This window comes from Mytilus edulis, chromosome 2 (assembly GCF_963676685.1).
Source record: "Mytilus edulis chromosome 2, xbMytEdul2.2, whole genome shotgun sequence".
Classification (NCBI taxonomy): Eukaryota; Metazoa; Mollusca; class Bivalvia; order Mytilida; family Mytilidae; genus Mytilus; species Mytilus edulis.
Window position 1 is genome coordinate 33,792,821 of NC_092345.1, and position 19,813 is coordinate 33,812,633.

General features: G+C 32.6%; 2 protein-coding genes across 2 annotated transcripts; both read left to right on the forward strand.

Moving 5' to 3' along the window:
- The first annotated feature begins 11 nt into the window (after positions 1-11).
- Positions 12-8,461, forward strand: LOC139512020 (checkpoint protein HUS1-like). Its single transcript, XM_071299325.1, has 8 exons — positions 12-124; positions 1,746-1,873; positions 2,827-3,003; positions 3,600-3,707; positions 4,187-4,261; positions 5,537-5,633; positions 6,328-6,471; positions 7,573-8,461. Exons 1-8 carry the CDS (start codon positions 73-75, stop codon positions 7,656-7,658), a joined length of 867 nt encoding a protein of 288 aa, XP_071155426.1. The 5' UTR covers positions 12-72; the 3' UTR covers positions 7,659-8,461.
- Positions 8,462-14,395: 5,934 nt separating this feature from the next.
- On the forward strand, positions 14,396-19,773 carry LOC139512036 (uncharacterized). The gene is made up of 3 exons (XM_071299348.1): positions 14,396-14,868; positions 16,028-16,246; positions 18,718-19,773. Exons 1-3 carry the CDS (start codon positions 14,436-14,438, stop codon positions 19,413-19,415), a joined length of 1,350 nt encoding a protein of 449 aa, XP_071155449.1. The 5' UTR covers positions 14,396-14,435; the 3' UTR covers positions 19,416-19,773.
- The last annotated feature ends 40 nt before the right edge of the window (positions 19,774-19,813 follow it).

A 19,813-nucleotide genomic window follows, 5' to 3' on the forward strand; every position in this document is an offset into this window, starting at 1 on the left:
AAACTCGGTAAGCATCAAAACGAAAGTAAGAATGGCGGGAAATATGTCACAGTTCTAGTTAAACATAGCAAAATGAAGTTTAGAGGGAAAATCGTTGATATAGGATGTATTCACCATTTCACGAGCAAGTCCATTTGCATATTTTTTTATTCAATCAAGATTTAAATAACATATCCTATATATGGCACCAAATGTGCAGCTGAATCACAGGCACTTGTTTCTATCAATGGGAAGACAACTCGTAAATAAATAGTGGGTCTTCCCTAGTCTTAAAATCTTGAAAGGCTATTATAATTTTTTCTTTGACGCCTTACTCAAGACGTCATAATTATTTGGACTAGGTCTTCCCATGGATAGAAACTAGTGCCTGTGAGCTGAATATAGGTATATTGTTTTGTTATCATCGTGTCATATGTATAAGTACATCATATGTTTTTATGCGTCATATATGGTTTGGTATTATTCATATTTCATCAGTTTCAATTTCACAGGATTGATTACTACTAATACCATTGAATACCAAAAAGCATTAATTTCCCTGGGACTCTTAACAATCACCTCTGTAACTGTTTATTCCTCGCCTAATATGAGGCAGGCATTACCTATATGAAGTCTGTATGAATTATTTTTTTTTTTATTACTTCAAAATCTGTTAAAAAGAAATGGAAATACCGTAACGTTTCCGATTTTGGTTCTGTTGTTAGGGATTTTACTTGTGACGTTATTTAAGTTATGACGTCACGTTTAATGTAAACAACGAAACGTGATCATCAGTTAACGTTTATTCATATCAAAGACATTGGTATTGTGTTCCTTGAGTTCCTATATTTTACTAGACTACTCAAAGTCACATGACAACAAGACTGGAAGAAGGAAGTAGATTTCTGCGTTCTGCGCAAATGGGGGAATTAAAAAAAGTGACAAAAAAAATTAAAGATTTTAAGTTCATGAGTACATTTGTAGTATAGTAAAAATTTCGCGAGATTTTCCCTTTTTTTTCTTTTTTTTTTTTATTGATTATTCTACTGTTATAGGGGACTTCGTCCGATTATAAGTGTAACAAGACCACGCCTATACTGAATGACCTAAAGAAGTACTTCCTGAGCTCAACCACTTACGCTGACTTGAGTTTCAACCTCATTTACCAAGGGAATCAATCCCGTCACAAAAATAATACATTTTGACGTGTTTTCTGTTTCTATATTTGGGACATTAACAACACTACAATATGTACAACTTGACAAATGTCAAACCAGGAACATATATTTTGACGGGACTTGACACTACCGAATGATAGCAAATTTTATTGTCAAGTCATGGTAAATAAATTACACAATATGGAAATGGACATTTGTAAAATACGCAATCACTATTATCTTAATAATTTCTAATAATATCAATAAATGTCATTCAATGATCCATGAGAGAACAACATCTATATAGTGTAAAGAAAAGTTAAGGATACTGCTATTATAAACTTCTTTCTTTCTGTGTTAGAAGTTTCTGTTTGAAGTCAGCATTATATGAACATGATGAATAAAATTACAATTCAGCGTGAAGAGGTGCACAGTTGGTTCCCATGGGACTGCAGGTTGTTTGTTAAAATACACATTGTTTGGAAATTCTATGAAACCTTTTGTGTAAATGCAGTTTATTCACAATTTCTTAGAAGCATACATGTAGATGTGATTATTATTTATTATCATCATGATCATTATTTTAGTATGAAACATTTTAATTTTCAGGAGTAATAGGAACTCTCTCAAAACTAATTAAAAGTTGTGTCTTGAGAATAACCCCTGGTAACTGGTATTTTATACTTGCTGAAAAGTTGGCTAATGGAGGAATCCAGATCTGGTGTGAACTACCTCAGGTAAAATTTCTACCAGTATATTTAGGTGGTGAAAAGCTATTTTTTTCTGAACATTAAATGAAGTGCAATTACAAAATGTATTTTCAAACTATTTCAAAATAAGTTCAGACCAGATTAAACATCATAAAATGTAGTAAAAGCATATTCTATCATAACATTGAGTATTCCATTAAAGGTTTACATACATTGTGCTTCCTTCAAGTAGGTTTTACAGTATAAATGGCAGACACTTCTGTAAACATAATAAAATGGCAAAATTAAACAAAATCTGTACTGTTTTAAACTCTCATGCTATAAAAAAAAAAATGTGGAGCACAACTGTATTTAAAGAGTTATTCCAAGAGAAGAGGTATTGTTGGTTCAGATAATTATGACATTGACACTAAAATTTGAGCTTTTGCTCAATGCTCTTTTATCCAACATATTCCTAACATACATTGACATAAGTCTACATTTTGCTAAAATCTGCAAAAATTGAAAATGATGTAAGTTTTTTTTTTGTCAAGTCCAAGCTCTTTATACATGTCATATTTGCATTTCCGAGACCCTTTTGAGCATGTTAAGTTTAAAAATTATAGTGATATTGATATGAATGCAAACTGTTGTTGGGTAAACATTACATTAATTAGACAGTACAGTGGCTTCATCATTGTATTACAATTCAATTTAGTTTGTTTAAGTTGATACAATATAAGTCAAGTAAAATATCAAGTTTTATATAAGAAGTTAAGCGGATGTGGCATGACTGCTAATGAGACAACCATCAAGTGACCAACTATGGTTCACCTTATTGCCTTCAACAATGAGCAAAGCCAATTCTGAATGGTAATTGTTTTTTTATTGAAACTCTATTTTAAGGGTCGAAATGTACTATGTCTTTTAAAAATGTATTACCTAATATTGTTGCCAGTGTCCTTACAAATAATTACTTATTTATTTATTTATTTCCTCAGGGTCATTTCTTTGATGAATATGCAATGGAAGGAGTTTCTAAGGAGGCTAATGAGATTTACTTAGAGGTTGCTCCAGATAATATTGTTAAAGCTCTAAAAACAGCTAGCAATGCCAAGTGGATCAAGATTAAATTGACAAAAAAACATGTCCCTTGTCTTACTTTTGAAATTGATCAGGTAGGTGGACAAAAGACAAAAAAGTATCAATTATCAACTCAAGAATTTCAAATGACTTGTACAGTATTTTTATGCCCCACCTACGATAGTAGAGGGGCATTATGTTTTCTGGTCTGTGCGTCTGTTCGTTCGTCCGTCTGTCCCACTTCAGGTTAAAGTTTTTGGTCTAGGTAGTTTTTGATGAAGTTGAAGTCCAATCGACTTCAAACTTAGTATACATGTTCCCTATGATATGATCTTTTTAATTTTAATGCCAAATTAGAGGGTTTACCCCAATTTCACAGTCCACTGAACATGGAAAATGATAGTGCGAGTGGGGCATTCGTGTACTGGGGACACATTCTTGTTCACTATAGGTTATTTAGATAAATCAATAAACAGGAATGAAAGGTATAAAACATATTGTTGAAAGACAAAAAAAGGAAGAAAAAAACTATAAGAAAAATATGTGTATTTTAAAAAATAATAAATATTGATAAAGGGTAAATACAATGTTGAAAGACAAAAACAACCACAACAACGAAGTGATAAATACATGTAAAAAAAACAAAAAAAAACTAGTAAAAATATCATACAAACTATTATTGTATTTTTAGCCAACCCTCAGTTCCCACAGCAGAACAGTAGTCCATGATGTTCCAGTTTCTGTTATACCCAGAAGATTATGGGAAGACTATGAAGAACCAGAACTTCCACACTTTGATGTGAGAATTCATTGTTCAGATTTTATTCATGTGTTAAATGCTGAGAACCCGGTGGTGACTACAACCGTTTATATATTATAGACCCACAATCCCAAACAGAGGTTTACATCTGTACTTACATGTTTCGGTCAGTTTCTCTGTTTCTTGAAACATTTGTCACACTTATCTCTGCCCCAATAAATCAAAGCTTTCTTGAAAATCAGTTTCAAACTTCATGTTAGCATTGTATACTGTGTGGGGATGTCTCAAATTTTGTGAGGAAGTACACATCAGGGTAACAGTCATATATTTGCCATTCAAGTCTTATTCTGAAAGATTAACATGGTTAATGGCTAATATGGTATTTTGTATAGGTCATGAAAAACAAAATGGTATAGAAATGAATTCTTTCGTTTCATTTAGATCAGACGTTTGTTTATGCCATGAATTTTAGTTTGAAAAAAAGACTTCCATCTTACAAGTGTTCTCTTTTTCCACAGGTCAGTATAGCTATGCCGCAGATGAAGTTACTGAAGAATATGATAGATAAAATGAAGAATCTAAGTAATCACATGGTAAATATAGGAATATAATTTTTGTTTTCACAATTTTACAACTCATTCAAGCCAATTTCATCTTTAGAACACAACTAGGAACCAATCAGAACAAACTGTTGTAAGTTATTATTTCAAGATAACATGTATATTGACTGAAAATAATAGCTTGGCAAATGAGCAAAGCAAACAGAATAGGGACTATAAACGCAACTTGAATGGTATATTTTTACAAATTGTGACTTGGATGGAGAGTTGTCTCATTGACACTAATACCACATCTTCTTATATCTAATAAACTTTTCTATTCAGCTGAATTATAATGGCCATTGAAGCATAAAGGGATACAAATTTACTGATTAAGTTTAAAAAAAGAAGATGTGGAATGATTGCCAATACGACAACTCTTCACAAGAAATCAAATAACACAGAAATTAACAACTATAGGTCACTGTACAGCCTTCAACAATGAGCAAATCGCAAAACACATAGCTATAAAAGAGGGCTGTTCCATAAAACATACATGGGACCCAGGGAAGGCAGTTTAAAATTTCAACTTTGAAATTGGTCAATGATTGATTATAAATTTGATAAAAATAAGTTAATTTAAATTCAAAAATTATTGTGTGCATTTATTATTGTGATTTTGTCATTTAAGACTGAAATGCATTATTGAAGAAAATGCTGTATCAGTCATTTAAAAAAAAATTAAAATGCAAGCTAAATTTATTGAGATTATAACCCTGTCACATTTTCTGCAATGATTTCTGAATTTACAGTAATAGTTCCAACTACTTATATTGTGGTAATCAGGATTTGACACAGCTGAATTTTACATGCATGATTCATATATATGTCTTTTTAAGGAGGTTTTCAGTCCCATTTTTTCCCCACTGAGATGGTTCTCACTGCCTGTGTTAGGCAGTACCCCTACTGTTATAGAGAAAAATATGTAGTGGGTATCAGGAAGTGCCTTTTATATGCAGGGGCTTGTTTTATGGATGTGCCAGTTAGACCAAGTTTGGCTTATTGTCTTATTGAATCAAGATATTTCACTAATATTACATCTTACATAACTCTCAGGTTATCACAGATGCTATCTCAGTGATTTTTGTTTTGCTGAGTGACCAGTTATATTTCCACTCAGCTTTTCAAATAGCAAGATCCATTTAAGTACCACAATTGACAAATTGTTATGAAGAATGCTCCCTTTGTTTGATATAGTATAGACTGTATCAGATAATTGGAATGGAAAAATGAAATTTGATGTTGAAATGATCCTTTTGTTTGTTTCAGGTTCTATCAGCCAATCAGAATGGAGAGATGAAATTAAGTGTAGAGACTGACATGGCAGCAGTCAGTACACATTTCAGAGACCTGATCAACCCATCTAGTAAGTATGATGTATATTGTGTAAGTTTTGTCTATTAGTATAAAGCACCACTTTCTATAGTCATGATAGTAGTAGAGGGACCTCTGTGACTGAGTGGTCTTATAAGTCAAACTACTCCAATCAACACTAAGGTTGTGAGTTAGAAACTCCGATCTTAATTGACTAGGATTGGCAGTTTTCCTAACATACCGTTGTTCTTTCTGGGCACTCCAGCCTCCATCAATAAAATCTGACCGCCACAAAATAGCACCAAAGTGTTCACCAATCAATCAATCTATATTAGTTGTCCTCACTACATGAACCAGTTTCAATGAAACTGTTTTAACATTATAATAAACTATGTACACCAATCTGAGAAAGCAATTAAGCCCATCAAAATCCAGTACTGTAGTGGGAAAAGGCATTTGTTGTGTTAATGAACAGAAACCCAATTAATATGCAAAAACACAATGAATTAATTAAGGTAAGAAAAAAAAAGAAGAAAATGAAAGAAATAAACATCTTTCTTTTTGACAAGATCTTTATTCAAATAAATCGGGCATTCCCAGTGTCAAGAGGCATATTTCAACAAATATTTGTAATTCTTTGAAACTCTAAATAGTATTATTATGCCTAATCATGGAACTGTATAAAGCTGGCAACAATTTACATTGTTTTTCTTTGTCGTTTAAATAACCTTTATTTCTATGTTCAGCTTTAGACCAAGTACCTAGTTCACATGACAGTTCTCCAGAAAGGGTGAAAGATCCCACTGAGTTCAGCAAGGCCAGAATAGATATCAGAAAATTTGCCCAGTTTCTATCAGGACAGCTGGTTAATCCAACTAAAGTTATATGTAGTGAGTATTTGTGTTATTAATATTGTTCTTCATACTTTGATGATATAAAGTAATCTGAATTATTGTATAGCAATATAATATTTCATACAGAAAGTAACCAAAAGTTAACATGCAATAAATTCCAATATTGCTCTAGTGCAATAAATTTTCAAAATTCATGACGTCATCAAAGACAAAATCTTAGTTTAAACCAATTTTTATGCCCCACCTACGATAGTAGAGGGGCATTATGATTTCTGGTCTGTGCGTCCGTCCGTTCGTTCGTCCGTCTGTCCCGCTTCAGGTTAAAGTTTTTGGTCAAGGTAGTTTTTGATGAAGCTGAAGTCCAATCAACTTGAAACTTAGTACATATGTTTCTTATGATATGATCTTTCTAGTTTTAAAGACAAATTAAACTTTTGAACCCATTTTCACGGTCCATTGAACATGGAAAATGATAGTGCGAGTGGGGCATCCTTGTACTTTGGACACATTCTTATTACTTTCAAATATTATATTGCTATACAATGAAAGGGTTATTGCATGAATATTAGGGAATATTGTCCCTCGTAGAACATATATTGCACTCGCAAGCGTGTGCAATATAAAATTCTACTCAGGACAATATTCCCCAATATTCATGCAATAACCCTATAATATCCCTTACATTTCCTTCCAAAGCACTAAAATAATAAGAGTTAGCAGTGCTTTTTATTAAGTTTAAAGCACTTTTAAAATGTAACTTCTTTCACACCAATTTGTTATTTTTTTGTTTGTTTTTTTTTTTGTACTATTGGGTTGCTGTCCCATTGATTTATACCTAAAATTTCCTTAAATTCTTTGGTAATTTTTTTTTCATTTGAAGTTTAACAAGTTATCACTTTTTACTAGAAACTTAAAAGTACAGATTATGGAACATAAATAAATGAGAAAATGAAATAAAAGACACATATGGGAAATGGCAAGAAATTTCATAAAACAGTCAAGTTATTTTTTTTAATTTGTTTTGGCTTGTTAACTTCATCTTCTGAAAAAAATCAGTTTCTGACACTTTTTATAATACAAAATAAAATTGACAGCCACTGAACATTATTATTTGATGTCATAATTTTATTTTCACAGATATTGTTCACAACAAAGTTGTCCATTTCCTACTGCTGAATGAAGATGTCTCATTACAATATTTCATGCCAGTGGTAGCTTCATGATACAGAAAAATGAGTGTCTGGTTGTATGAAGGGAGACAACTGAGCATTGATGATTTTTAAATTGTATCAAGGGAGATAATTGTGTGAAGGGAGAAAACTGGGCATTGATGATTTTCAAATTGTGTCAAGGGAGATAATTATGCCAAATTTAAAATTTGAAGTGTGTTTATTAACACAGCTGATACTATTTCATGTTAGCTTCTATTAAAATGATTATATGTAAATAGGAAAAGAAAATATATAATCTGTTCATTGACAAGACATAGTTCATAGAAAATTATTAATATTGTGCACAGTAAGAACACAATGAACTTTTTAAGATTGTGACAAGGGAGATAATTAAGCCAAATTTACAATTGGAAGAGTGTTAAACATAGCTAATACTGTTTCATGTGAGCTTCTATCAAAACTAAGTATAACACAAAAAGGAAAAGAAAATATATGATTTGTTCATTGACAAGACATAGTTCATAGAAAATTGTTAATATTGTGCAGAGTTTGAACAAAATTATTGAACCTTTGAATGGTGAGTAACGTCAATACTGTATTTATCCTGGGTTTCTATTGGCATTGGTGTTCCATATAGCATTGATTTAATAACAGTTGAACAATTAGTCATTAACTTTAATCATTGAACCAAGATGTGAAAAGATTAGTGTGGTTCAGTTTCTATTGATTGAGTGAAATGAGAAAAGACTTGCAGAAAAAAATGAACTTATACTGTTAATGATATTTATTTTATATTATTACTTGTATTATTTAGTACTTGTTGTGATGTTGTTGAATAAAATTGCTGAACTCAATTATGTATCAGTTCATTTATGAATAAAATATTTGAAAGAGCGGTGAAAGATATCAGAGGGACATAGATCGAAAACTAACAACACCATGACTAAAACTGAAAGACAAACAGACAAATGATTGTAGACACAACACAGTAAACTAAAGACTAAGAAACATGAACCCAACCAAAAACTGGGAGTGATCTCAGGTGCTCTAGAAATGTAACCTAACGATTGTTTCTCATATCAGAAAAGTGTTTAGACCGGTGAAATTTGAATTTGACAGTTCAGAAATATGTTATGCTCCTCATATTTGAATGCTATATGCATAGATTCAGTGACATTGAGGAATTCAATACAGAGCTAAAACACTGTCTGCACCAAAATCTTTCCTGACTACTATCCAAAGAGCAATATTCCAACATTTTTCTTATGTGTTTGAATAAACTTTTGCAAAAACTTACTAGTCCAAATAAAATTTTACTAGTCTAGGGCATTGGACTAGTGGCTAATGACGCAGACTGATAACACTGCAAGTTTTAAAAGGCCCTGCCTCCAGTTTAAGTGGAAATACTTGCAAACTGAGGATCATGTAGAATTTTATGATGTTCCCAATAAAATGATGTCTGCCAGACATTAATTCATAGCAAATACTGTACATGGATAATATAAACTTATTTTAAAGCGTTCAGTTGTCATACGGAAAATTGAATACAGAAGCAAATCTGATGTGGGAAATTGAACCCCTTTATTTCCTTTAAATGAATGTCAAATGTACATATCATTAGGGAAAGCATTATAACTGCATATATACAATGTATAACTATAAAGTAGATTAAAAATATTCAGTCTATAGAAGGGGTTTCAATTTTCACTAGCCGAGTAGAAAAAAATTGAAATATTTTTAACATGTTTTATTCCAACCAAGTACTTACTAATGCATTATTAATATATATAACAGCTCGAATAGCTATTACAATTTAAAAATCGTTTTATTCCACACAAGTACTTATTAATGCATTATTATTATATGTTAAAACTACAGGCTGAAGAGCCTGTGTTGCTCATCTTGGTCTATGTAGATATAAGAAGATGTGGTATGAGTGCCAATGAAACAACTCTCCATCCAAGTCACAATTAGTAAACCTTTATAGGTCAAAGTACAGTCTTTGACACAAAGTCTTGGCTCATATTGAACAGCTAGCTATAAAGAGCCCCAAAAAATGTCTAGTGTAAAACGGTTCAAACCGGAAAACCAACAGTCTATGTAATCTATATAAGAAATGAGAAATACTTGTCAATATGATTCACATCAACAACTACTGAACATCAGATTCTTAACTTAGGACAGGTGCAAACAAATGCAGCAGGTTTTAACATTTTAATAGATAACAACTTGTACCCTTATCTGAAACAATAGTGTAACAGCACAATATAGAAAGACACACTATAAAATATTAATTGAAAGGTGCATATTAAACAAAGGAATGGCATCGTAGACCAGAATAGAATTCATGCCAAAATTCTGTTTTGGTGACTTGTTTGTAGATCTTTCTTAACTGAACATTCTTGCTGTTTACAATCATCTCTATCTATAATGAACTTGGCCCAGTAGTTTCAGAGGAAAAGATTTTTATAAGTATGCAAATTTACAAAAAATTGTGATAAATTGACTTTAAAGGGCAATAATTGAGAATATACAAATGTCGTCATGTTGACTAATTTGTAGAGCTTACTTTGCTGAACAATTTTGCTGTTTACAGTTTATCTCTATCTATTACAATACAGTGGCAGATCCAGAAATTTTTGTAAATAGGGCACCACTGACTGCCTAAGAATGGGCCTGATCCAGTCATGCTCCAGTGTTTCCCTATTTAATCAACCAAATGTTTCCCAGGAAAGAGGGAGAGCAACATATCTGCCTCTGCAAGACTGCAACATTTCCTAAATATTACCAATTAGGGACAGAAACCCAACAAGGGGTTATTTGATGCGTCTGAAAATTTCATTGCAGAAAAATCTTGACCTGATGAACAATTTATATCCTTCAAATTTTCTCTAAATGCTTTAGTTCAGAGAAATTAGCAAAAAAATGCATTTTACCCCAATGTTCTATTTTTAGCCAAGGCAGCCATCTTTAAATTGGTTAATGGCTGGGGTCATCAGATACATTTATTTAACAAATTACCTATAGATGATTGAGGCCAATTTTTGTAAAGATTACTAATAATTTCAAAGAGAAGGTTTTTATACGACCGCAAAAATTTTAATTTTTCGTCGTATATTGCTATCACGTTGGCGTCGTCGTCCTGCGTCGTCATCGTCATCTTCCGAATACTTTTAGTTTTCGCACTCTAACTTTAGTAAAAGTGAATAGAAATCTATGAAATTTTAACACAAGGTTTATAACCACAAAAGGAAGGTTGGGATTGATTTTGGGAGTTTTGGTCCCAACATTTTAGGAATTAGGGGCCAAAAAGGGCCAAAATAAGCATTTTCTTGGTTTTCGCACTATAACTCTAGTTTAAGTAAATAGAAATCGATGAAATTTTGACACAAGGTTTATGAACACAAAAGGAAGGTTGGGATTGATTTTGGGAGTTTTAGTTCAAACAGTTTAGGAATTAGGGGCCAAAAAAGGGCCCAAATAAGCATTATTCTTGGTTTTCGCACAATAACTTTAGTATAAGTAAATAGAAATCAATGAAATTTAAACACAAGGTTTATGATCACAAAAGGAAGGTTGGGATTGATTTTGGGAGTTGAGGTCTGAACAGTTTAGGAATTAGGGGCCAAAAAGGGGCCCAAGTAAGCATTATTCTTGGTTTTCGCACCAGAACTTTAGTATAAGTAAATAGAAATCTTTGAAATTTAAACACAAGGTTTATGACCATAAAAGGAAGGTTGGGTTTGATTTTGGGAGTTTTGGTCCCAACAGTTTAGGAATAAGGGCCCAAAGGGTCCAAAATTGAACTTTGTTTGATTTCATCAAAAATTGAATAATTGGGGTTCTTTGATATGCCAGATCTAACTGTGTATGTAGATTCTTAATTTTTGGTCCCGTTTTCCAATTGGTCTACATTAAGGTCCAAAGGGTCCAAAATTAAACTTAGTTTGATTTTAACAAAAATTGAATCCTTGGGGTTCTTTGATATGCTGTATCTAAAAATGTACTTAAATTTTTGATTATTGGCCCAGTTTTCAAGTTGGTCCAAATTGGGGTCCAAAATTAAACTTTGTTTGAATTCATCAAAAATTGAATAATTGGAGTTCTTTGATATGCCAAATCTAACTGTGTATGTAGATTCTTAATTTTTAGTCCCGTTTTCAAATTGGTCTACATTAAATACCAAAGGGTCCAGAATTAAACTAAGTTTGATTTTAACAAAAATTGACTTCTTTGGCTTTTTTGATATGCTGAATTTAATCATGTACTTAGATTTTTGATTATGGGCCCAGTTTTCAAGTTGGTTCAAATCAGGATCCACAATTATTATATTAAGTATTGTGCAATAGCAAGAAATTTTCAATTGCACAGTATTGCGCAATAGCAAGAAATCTTCATTTGCACAGTATTGTGCAATAGCAAATATTTTCAATTGCACAGTATTGCGCAATAGCAAGAAATATCTAAATTTTTCTCATTTCAGATTTCACAAATAAAAAGAAAATTTCTTCAAACATTTTTGTGAGAGGATTAATATTCAACAGCATAGTGATTGCTCAAAGACAAACAAATTATTTTAAGTTCATTAGACCACATTCATTCTGTGTCCAAAACCTATGCTGTGTCAACTATTTAATCACAATCAAAATTTAGAGCTGAATCCAGCTTGAATGTTGTGTCCATACCAAGGCCGTAGCTACCATTGAGGCAAGTGAGGCAATTGCCTCACTAAAATTTCGACACTGATTATTTTTTTTTTATACATATATATAAATATAATAGTCATTTGTTGTTCTGTCTCAACCTTAATTTCTATAACTTGTCATCATTAGTTTTAAACTATTCTTCCTGGATATAACTAAGCATCTCAACGGGTCATGTTTCTCGATTACATTAACCTATATAGTAACGATAATCATCATGGATCTTGAGTTAAAAACAGGCTGTTGCAGAAAAAGGAAAAGAGACACTGAAGGTAAAGAAGGAACAATTCTAGTAAACTATTTTTTTTAACAGAGTCTGAGTATAGCATATAACTTCATTAGAACAATCAAAAAACAATAAGTAGACTGACAAATACAGCACTGGTCTTCGGAAGGTGGCAGTCCTGTCTGCGTATTCATTTCTCCGTTTCACCAACTTTTGACAAATCAAGTACTGGGCATCGCAAGGGGGCAGTCCAGTCTGCTTATTCATTTCACGAACTTTAAACTTTCTCTTTACAGATAAATGAAATATAAATAAATTATGAAACATGAACGCATGGATTTGTTTTTATCCATGTTTCTTTAACCTTAAAAATTGAAAGAATATCCCATATTCCAATTTTATATTATTGAGGAATGGTAGAACCTTTAACACAGGATTTTGTCTTTACTTATTCGGGACTACGGGATTTCGTTTCTTTATATTCGGGGTTTCGGAATCGGACACCCCCAAACCCTAACCCCTAAATTTATAGATTCTGGAACTAAAATACCACCAACTATTTCCAGAAATAATTTGAAATTACGGAACTACATGTACAAACGTAAAAAAATCCATTCCAATTCTCCTGTACCCATATATACTTACTCTATAGATAGAATCATATACATGTATCTTATCTCATTCTATCCCTAGTTTGTCTACTCTTTGTCAGCATAAAAGCGAGTTTAATATTTTGTAACTGCGACTGTATGATGGTGCTTACAGGAAAGCTTATTTCCCTTTTGCAAACAAAACTGTTACTACCGATGCTGCTACCGGATTGCTGATGGAGAAGGAATTGGAAGAAGACATTGATCATTGTGTTGATGATGATGTGCTACCTTTAGAAACACAGACTGCTCTGAAACAACTGAAAACTTGGAAAAGAGCATCCATGAGTGGCGCGAGATTGTGCGGTCTTGCCATGCTCCATGTTCATCGCGATAAGGATATCAGCAGACCAAATTATGATTCTGAAACGATTTGACTGAACCGGCCATAGAAAACTTTGGAAAACTCTACTGAATCGATGTTTGTTCTATGTTCTGGCAGCAGACTCAAATCAGTGATATTTGGATGATTATCTTGCATATAAATTTAAATAAAGTTGTTAAAAATTTGGTGTTAGTAAAAGCAAGGATTTGTATAGTAAACTATACAAATCCTTCGTAAAAGTCTAAAAAAATGAAAAATTCATATAAAAAGTGTCCAAATTCAAAACATTATCAAACTCTCTAAAAATGCCTAGAATGCAGGATTTTGCACCATTCATTACATACCCTCCAAAAAAAATTTCGCTTCGCTTCGCTCGGCTCAATTATTTTGCCTCACTAAAATAAGATGCCTAGCTACGGCCTTGCCATACTTGCCCCACCCGTTCAGGGTTCAACCTCTGCGGTCGTATAAAGCTGCGCCCTGCGGAGCATCTGGTTGTAAAAGTTTACGGACATTGGGATGACGGACGCCAAGTGATGAGAAAAGCTCACTTGGTTCTTTTCTTTTTCATTATCATAGAAGATTATATTCTCTTGCATTAAATTAAATGCATATTTTTTTTAGTCATGTGTGATTTGGTATCCTGATTGGTAGGCATATAAATAATAAAGAATAACAAGTAAGTTTCGTTTAAAGGCTGTATTGGCCACAACTTCATCAACATACATGTATAAAGAATCAACAAAAAAACCAAGTACAATGTATTACTATATTTTTGTCAATTAAATAATACTTCATAAAGATTTTCAAAATCAAAATGCATACATTTTTAAAGGTACGAGGTTGCCGTGGTACGACTTCGCATTGGTATGAATTCTGTGCCGAGATGTCTTGCTTCGCCACAATAACAATGATTACAAATACATGTATGTGGTGGTGAAAGAAGAAATTATGACAGCTTTGTTTACTACTAGGCTTTCTGGACATATGCGACGTATTTTAAATGTACGTCGTTTTTACCCGTCGGTTAAATTGTTCTCAAATGGGGAAACTAATCAGATTGAGTCTTTTTTAAATGATTACACGGATTTGGAGTTTCGACCACTCCATCTGAAGAGCTGTATATTTGGAGAATCATTCACCAACGCACGGATAGACCACGATGAATTTTACTTTACTGATCCATCCACTGGCAAAGAAATTGTACCTACAATTGACCTAAAAACATTGTTTCATCATGGGGTAGAGAAGTTGGAAACATTTGTCAGAGGAGAATTCAACATAAACCCCCAGAATAAAGAATATCAAGACTTTTGCAGTTCAGTGTTGGCTCTGCTTTCTTTCATACGAAATATAAGTATGTTCTTTGATATTGTCAATTAACTATTCACAATGACATGTCATTATCGCTATTTGGTAATCTTGTCCCTCTTGTACTATATATTGACATCATACACATGATACTAGCACTTTTCCATTGTGGCGTCAGATATTTTGTATTATGACGTTAAAAATTATGGGGAACTTTTGTGATGTCCATACAGTTATGGCGACAAATAGCGATGAGTTGTATCGTAAATTTAATCTCTGCTGAAACTGCATTATAACCCCCTCTCCCTTTTTGAATCCAAAATAAAATGAACATTCTGGAATCTTGAAGAATTCAAGAGATTGCCCATTATAGTTTGAATAATTGAGTCTTGAGGGAGGGTCTCATTGGTGGGTCCTGAACCCAGATCCCGCTTACTGTTTTGTCAGATTCCTCTATCCCGCTTACACTATCATTGACTATGTACCTAAACAATTCTCATTTTTTTGTAATTTCCTGTGTCCCGCTAAACTTCATTTGCGGTTTTCATGGCACAAGAATTTGACTTTCATGTGTCACATGTTCAAAAAATCGGCAATCCCGCATCACACTTAATAGACTCCAATGAGACCCACTTGATTGAATACAATATGACAAGTCAAAACTTGTATATGAATTTATCGATTTCTGTAGACTAGTGCAATTATTGAATTTGACACTTGCACTTTACTACAGAATTAAAATATGCCCTAATCATAGAGTTCAGACCAAGTCCTGAGTGCAGAAAGGGAAGTGATAAATGATCATATTTTGGGCCTGTTGAAACTAAACATTTTTAGAGCTGTTGTTTGCGGCATCCCCTGTTCCAATCCAACATTTGATGACTTCTTTATAAAACTGTGTTGTCCAAAAAATGGTAAAGACTTTTGGTTGTACATGTAGATTCATGGTTTTTTTTATTAGATTAAAAACAAAATACTACCACATGTTTGTACAATCATTCATCAAATAAGGTGAAGGAAATACATGTACATTTGTACATTGTTATTGTCAAATGGAACACTTCCATATTTCACTTCCATTTACATACAGATATTTGTCAATTTCATAAATGAGTATGATATATATATTCAATAATACAAATGTACATCTTATATGCAAGCAGCATAATGTAATATTAATGTAGCGTTATCTTTTTTAAATATAGGTAATCATGAAATGGCACTGAAAGATAAGTATGAAGGATCAACAGTCCTAGATGACAAAGAATGTTGTGTGGCAGCTCTGCTCACCAATCATCTCTTATCACCTCTGGTACCTGGACTTGATTACATCATTGATAATCAATACCAAGACAAGCCAACATATTGTCCTTGTTGGTCCAGATCTTGTCGCAAAATAATCAACTATGGAAGGACAAGTTTAGGTAAAGTAACATGTAGCTTATATGCATTTTAGCTATAGTTATTCACTAAACTGTTAGCTTTGAAAGTTTTTACATGAAATTTCCTTTTTAATTAACATTAGTTCAACCTGCACAAACCAAAGCCTGCTGATTATCTGAAACCTATGAATTAATAGAATTTTAAATTAGTTTTTGTCGAGCCTTCGACTTAAGTCGAAAAAGCGAGACATATCAATCCTACATTCGGTCCACAGCGGCATCCACAAATATTCACTCTGTGGTTAAAGTTTTTGAAATTTTAATAACTTTCTTAAACTATCCTGGATTTCTACCAAACTTGGATAGACACTTGTTTATGATCAAAAGCTAGTATCTAGAAGTAAATTTTGTTAAAATTCTGTACCTGTTTATCTGTATTTTACTTATAAATGAACTTAGTTTTTATATGACCGCAAAAAATTTTGCGGTCGTATATTGGTATCACGTCAGCGTCGTCCGAAGACCAATGGTTTCCGAATAATAACTTTAATATAAGTAAACAGAAATAAATAAAATTTTAACACAATGTTTATAACCACAAAAGGAAGCTTTAGATTGAGTTTGGGGGTCATGGTCCCTAATGTTTAAGAATAAGGGGCCCAAAGGCCCAAAAATAGCATTTATCTAGTATCAGAACAATAAGTTGTGTATAAGTATTTCAATTGTTCTGAAATTGTACCACAATGTTTAATACCATAAGTTAGAAGGTTGAGATATATTTTAAGGGTTATGGGGCAAACAGTCTAGGAATAAAGGGCCAAAAACAAGCATTTTTGTAGTTTCAAGTCAATAAATTGGAGTTATCTTTCTTTGTCCAGAATGGTTGTTAAATCACCTAAAACCAATGCTTTATATAATCTTCTTTGAAAATTGGAGTTATCTTTCTTTGTCCAGAATAGAAGTTGAATCAACTTAAATCAATGCTATGTACAATATACAATGCAATATTCACTTTACTACCAACTGATAAATTAAAGCAATCTTTACCATTCAGTGATTACAAGCACTTTGATTACCATTCTAGGGTTATGCCCCTTTACAAGTGAAAAAAATGAAGAATTTTTTAGTTTCTGTTCTCTTAACTTAAGTTTGTCTCAACTTAATTTAATGAAATGTGTATATAATGCTTATAACCTCTAAACTCAGTTTAAGTTCAATTTTTGGCAGCTTCACTTTTACAGTTCTTAAGTTATGTCCCTTTATAACGTTATATGCTAGCGGGGGCATCATTATTGTTGCAATTGAATTGGGATCATTTTTGGAATAAGAGAAAGGAGAAAGTGAAAATTAAATTGAGGTGGGGGTCAATTTTTTTTTCTCATTTCAGATTTCAGGATTTAAAAAGAAAATTTCTTCAAATATTTTTTCTTTGAGAGGATGAATATTCAACAGCATAATAAATTGCTCATAATCAAAAAAAAATTTAAGTTCATTAGACCACATTCATTCTGTGTCAGAAATCTATCCTGTGTCAACTATTTAATCACAATCCAAATTCAGAACTGTTTCCAGCTTGAATGTTGTGTCCATACTTGCCCCAACCATTCAGGGTTCGACCTCTGCGGTCGTATAAAGCTGTGCTCTGCGGAGCATTTGTTTTTTCCAGTTAGCATAACATACAATCTGCAGTTAAAGTTTTCAAAACATTTATTAGATTCATAAACTATCCTGGATTTTTACCAAACTTGAACAGAAGCTTCTTACAATCAAAAGATAGTATCGAAAGGAATATTTTTTATTGATTCTTTTCCACATTTTTGTTGAGCCTGCAATTACCACAAAAAAAGGCGAGACACTGGGTTCCATGGAACCCTTACAAATTTTTTTTCCATTCAAAGACAAATTGCTATTCTTATGATAATTATTGATTTAGAACTGATAATTTTTTTCTTTCTTTCTTCACTAATTCAAAATTACCAGGGATCCAGAGTTCAAAGCATGTTGAAATAACATTTGGTGTATGATGTCATAAGTACAAAAGCTTTATTTTGTCAACATTGCCACCAACATAACCAAACTAAATCATGCTTAAAATCTTGTTGCCTCTACTCCACTAAACTATACATTCTATAAGATATCAGAATAAAATTGGTGTCAACTTGTTTATGGCTTCTTGCACATTGAAATTTGATACGTTTTGGTATAGGGGTTCTGATGACTCCTTACATCATGCATATGTAAAACTGTAAAACAGTAAGAAAAGTAAACAAAGAATTTTAGTCCTACAGACAGATAGATTGGTGATCTGTCGGACTAATTTACTCTTAAAGGAGGGTAGTTTACCTACAATGTAACTTTAACAATGACTTCCCAGTTCAGCTAGCAAGCAAGCTAACCAAAGATATTACCTTCACCTTCACACTAAATGCATTCTGCTGTAATGGATTTGTTACATGTACCTATAAATCATTGTTCAAATTCTATATATACATGTATGGTTTGGCATTTTTCAGGTAACTCTAAAATGTGGTATGGATATCCAGATGTTGTTGTGTTTCCCAACATTGTTATGGTGGAGCAGGATTTTGAACAGGAAGAAGAAGAAAAAGAGGACATGTATAATTTACAAAATGAGAAAAGAGCATTCGAAATATGTGAACTTGAAACAAATCAAAACATTAACATTTTGCGTAAAAAAGAAAGAATTGCAAGTGAAATAATATCTCAAACCATAACATCTTCACTTTACACCTCTGCATTAAGAATTAGAAAACCAGAATTAGGAATTCCAGACATTTCGTTGATACCATCTCTACTATTGACTCCATCAACTTACTGTATTTATATGTATGACAGCAAACATGATATTTTGTTAACTAGTGGTCCTAATCCTACATATTTGTGGGACAACTCGGGTGTAGGGTATCGTTTCAATAAATCAGCCATCATGCATATATGGATGGCTCTGAATCATTTCCAATTGTTACCAAGTATTGACCCTGCACACATTGAGTTGATTAAACAAAGTTCAAATTTTCAAAAACTCTGTGAAGCTAATGGTTTGGAACTCGCCACAATAGCTAGTCAGATACAATTTCAGTCAAAATTTGTTAAACCAGAGAAATTTGGCCACAAGAATCGAAATACAAAACGATTGGAATCATCAAGGAACAATACCCCACATATAAACTCAACAAACAAATATGGTTGAGAAACACTATAAACTGATAAAAGCCTGAAGAGACAAGTTTTTGTCAAACTATGTGTCACTTTTCATCAAAGGGAGAAAAACTCGCATACAGATATTGAAGGTCAGAAATTTTGATCTTTTGACTACCATTGCTAACATGTAAGCTTATGATAATTCACATGTGTGTGTGTGTGTATTGGTATGTTGCATACAATCATAACCTTGATATGATTTTGATATTTGACCATGAGGTCAATACATGGTTAGGTTTTCCAAACTTTGTAAGTTGGGCAGGGCTTTTTTATTTATTTTCATTGTACATTATTACTTAACATGTATTTGTGGCAATGTTATTGAATAAAATTGCAGATCTCAATTATTTATAAGTTCATTTAAAAACACAAAGCAAAGGAACAGTG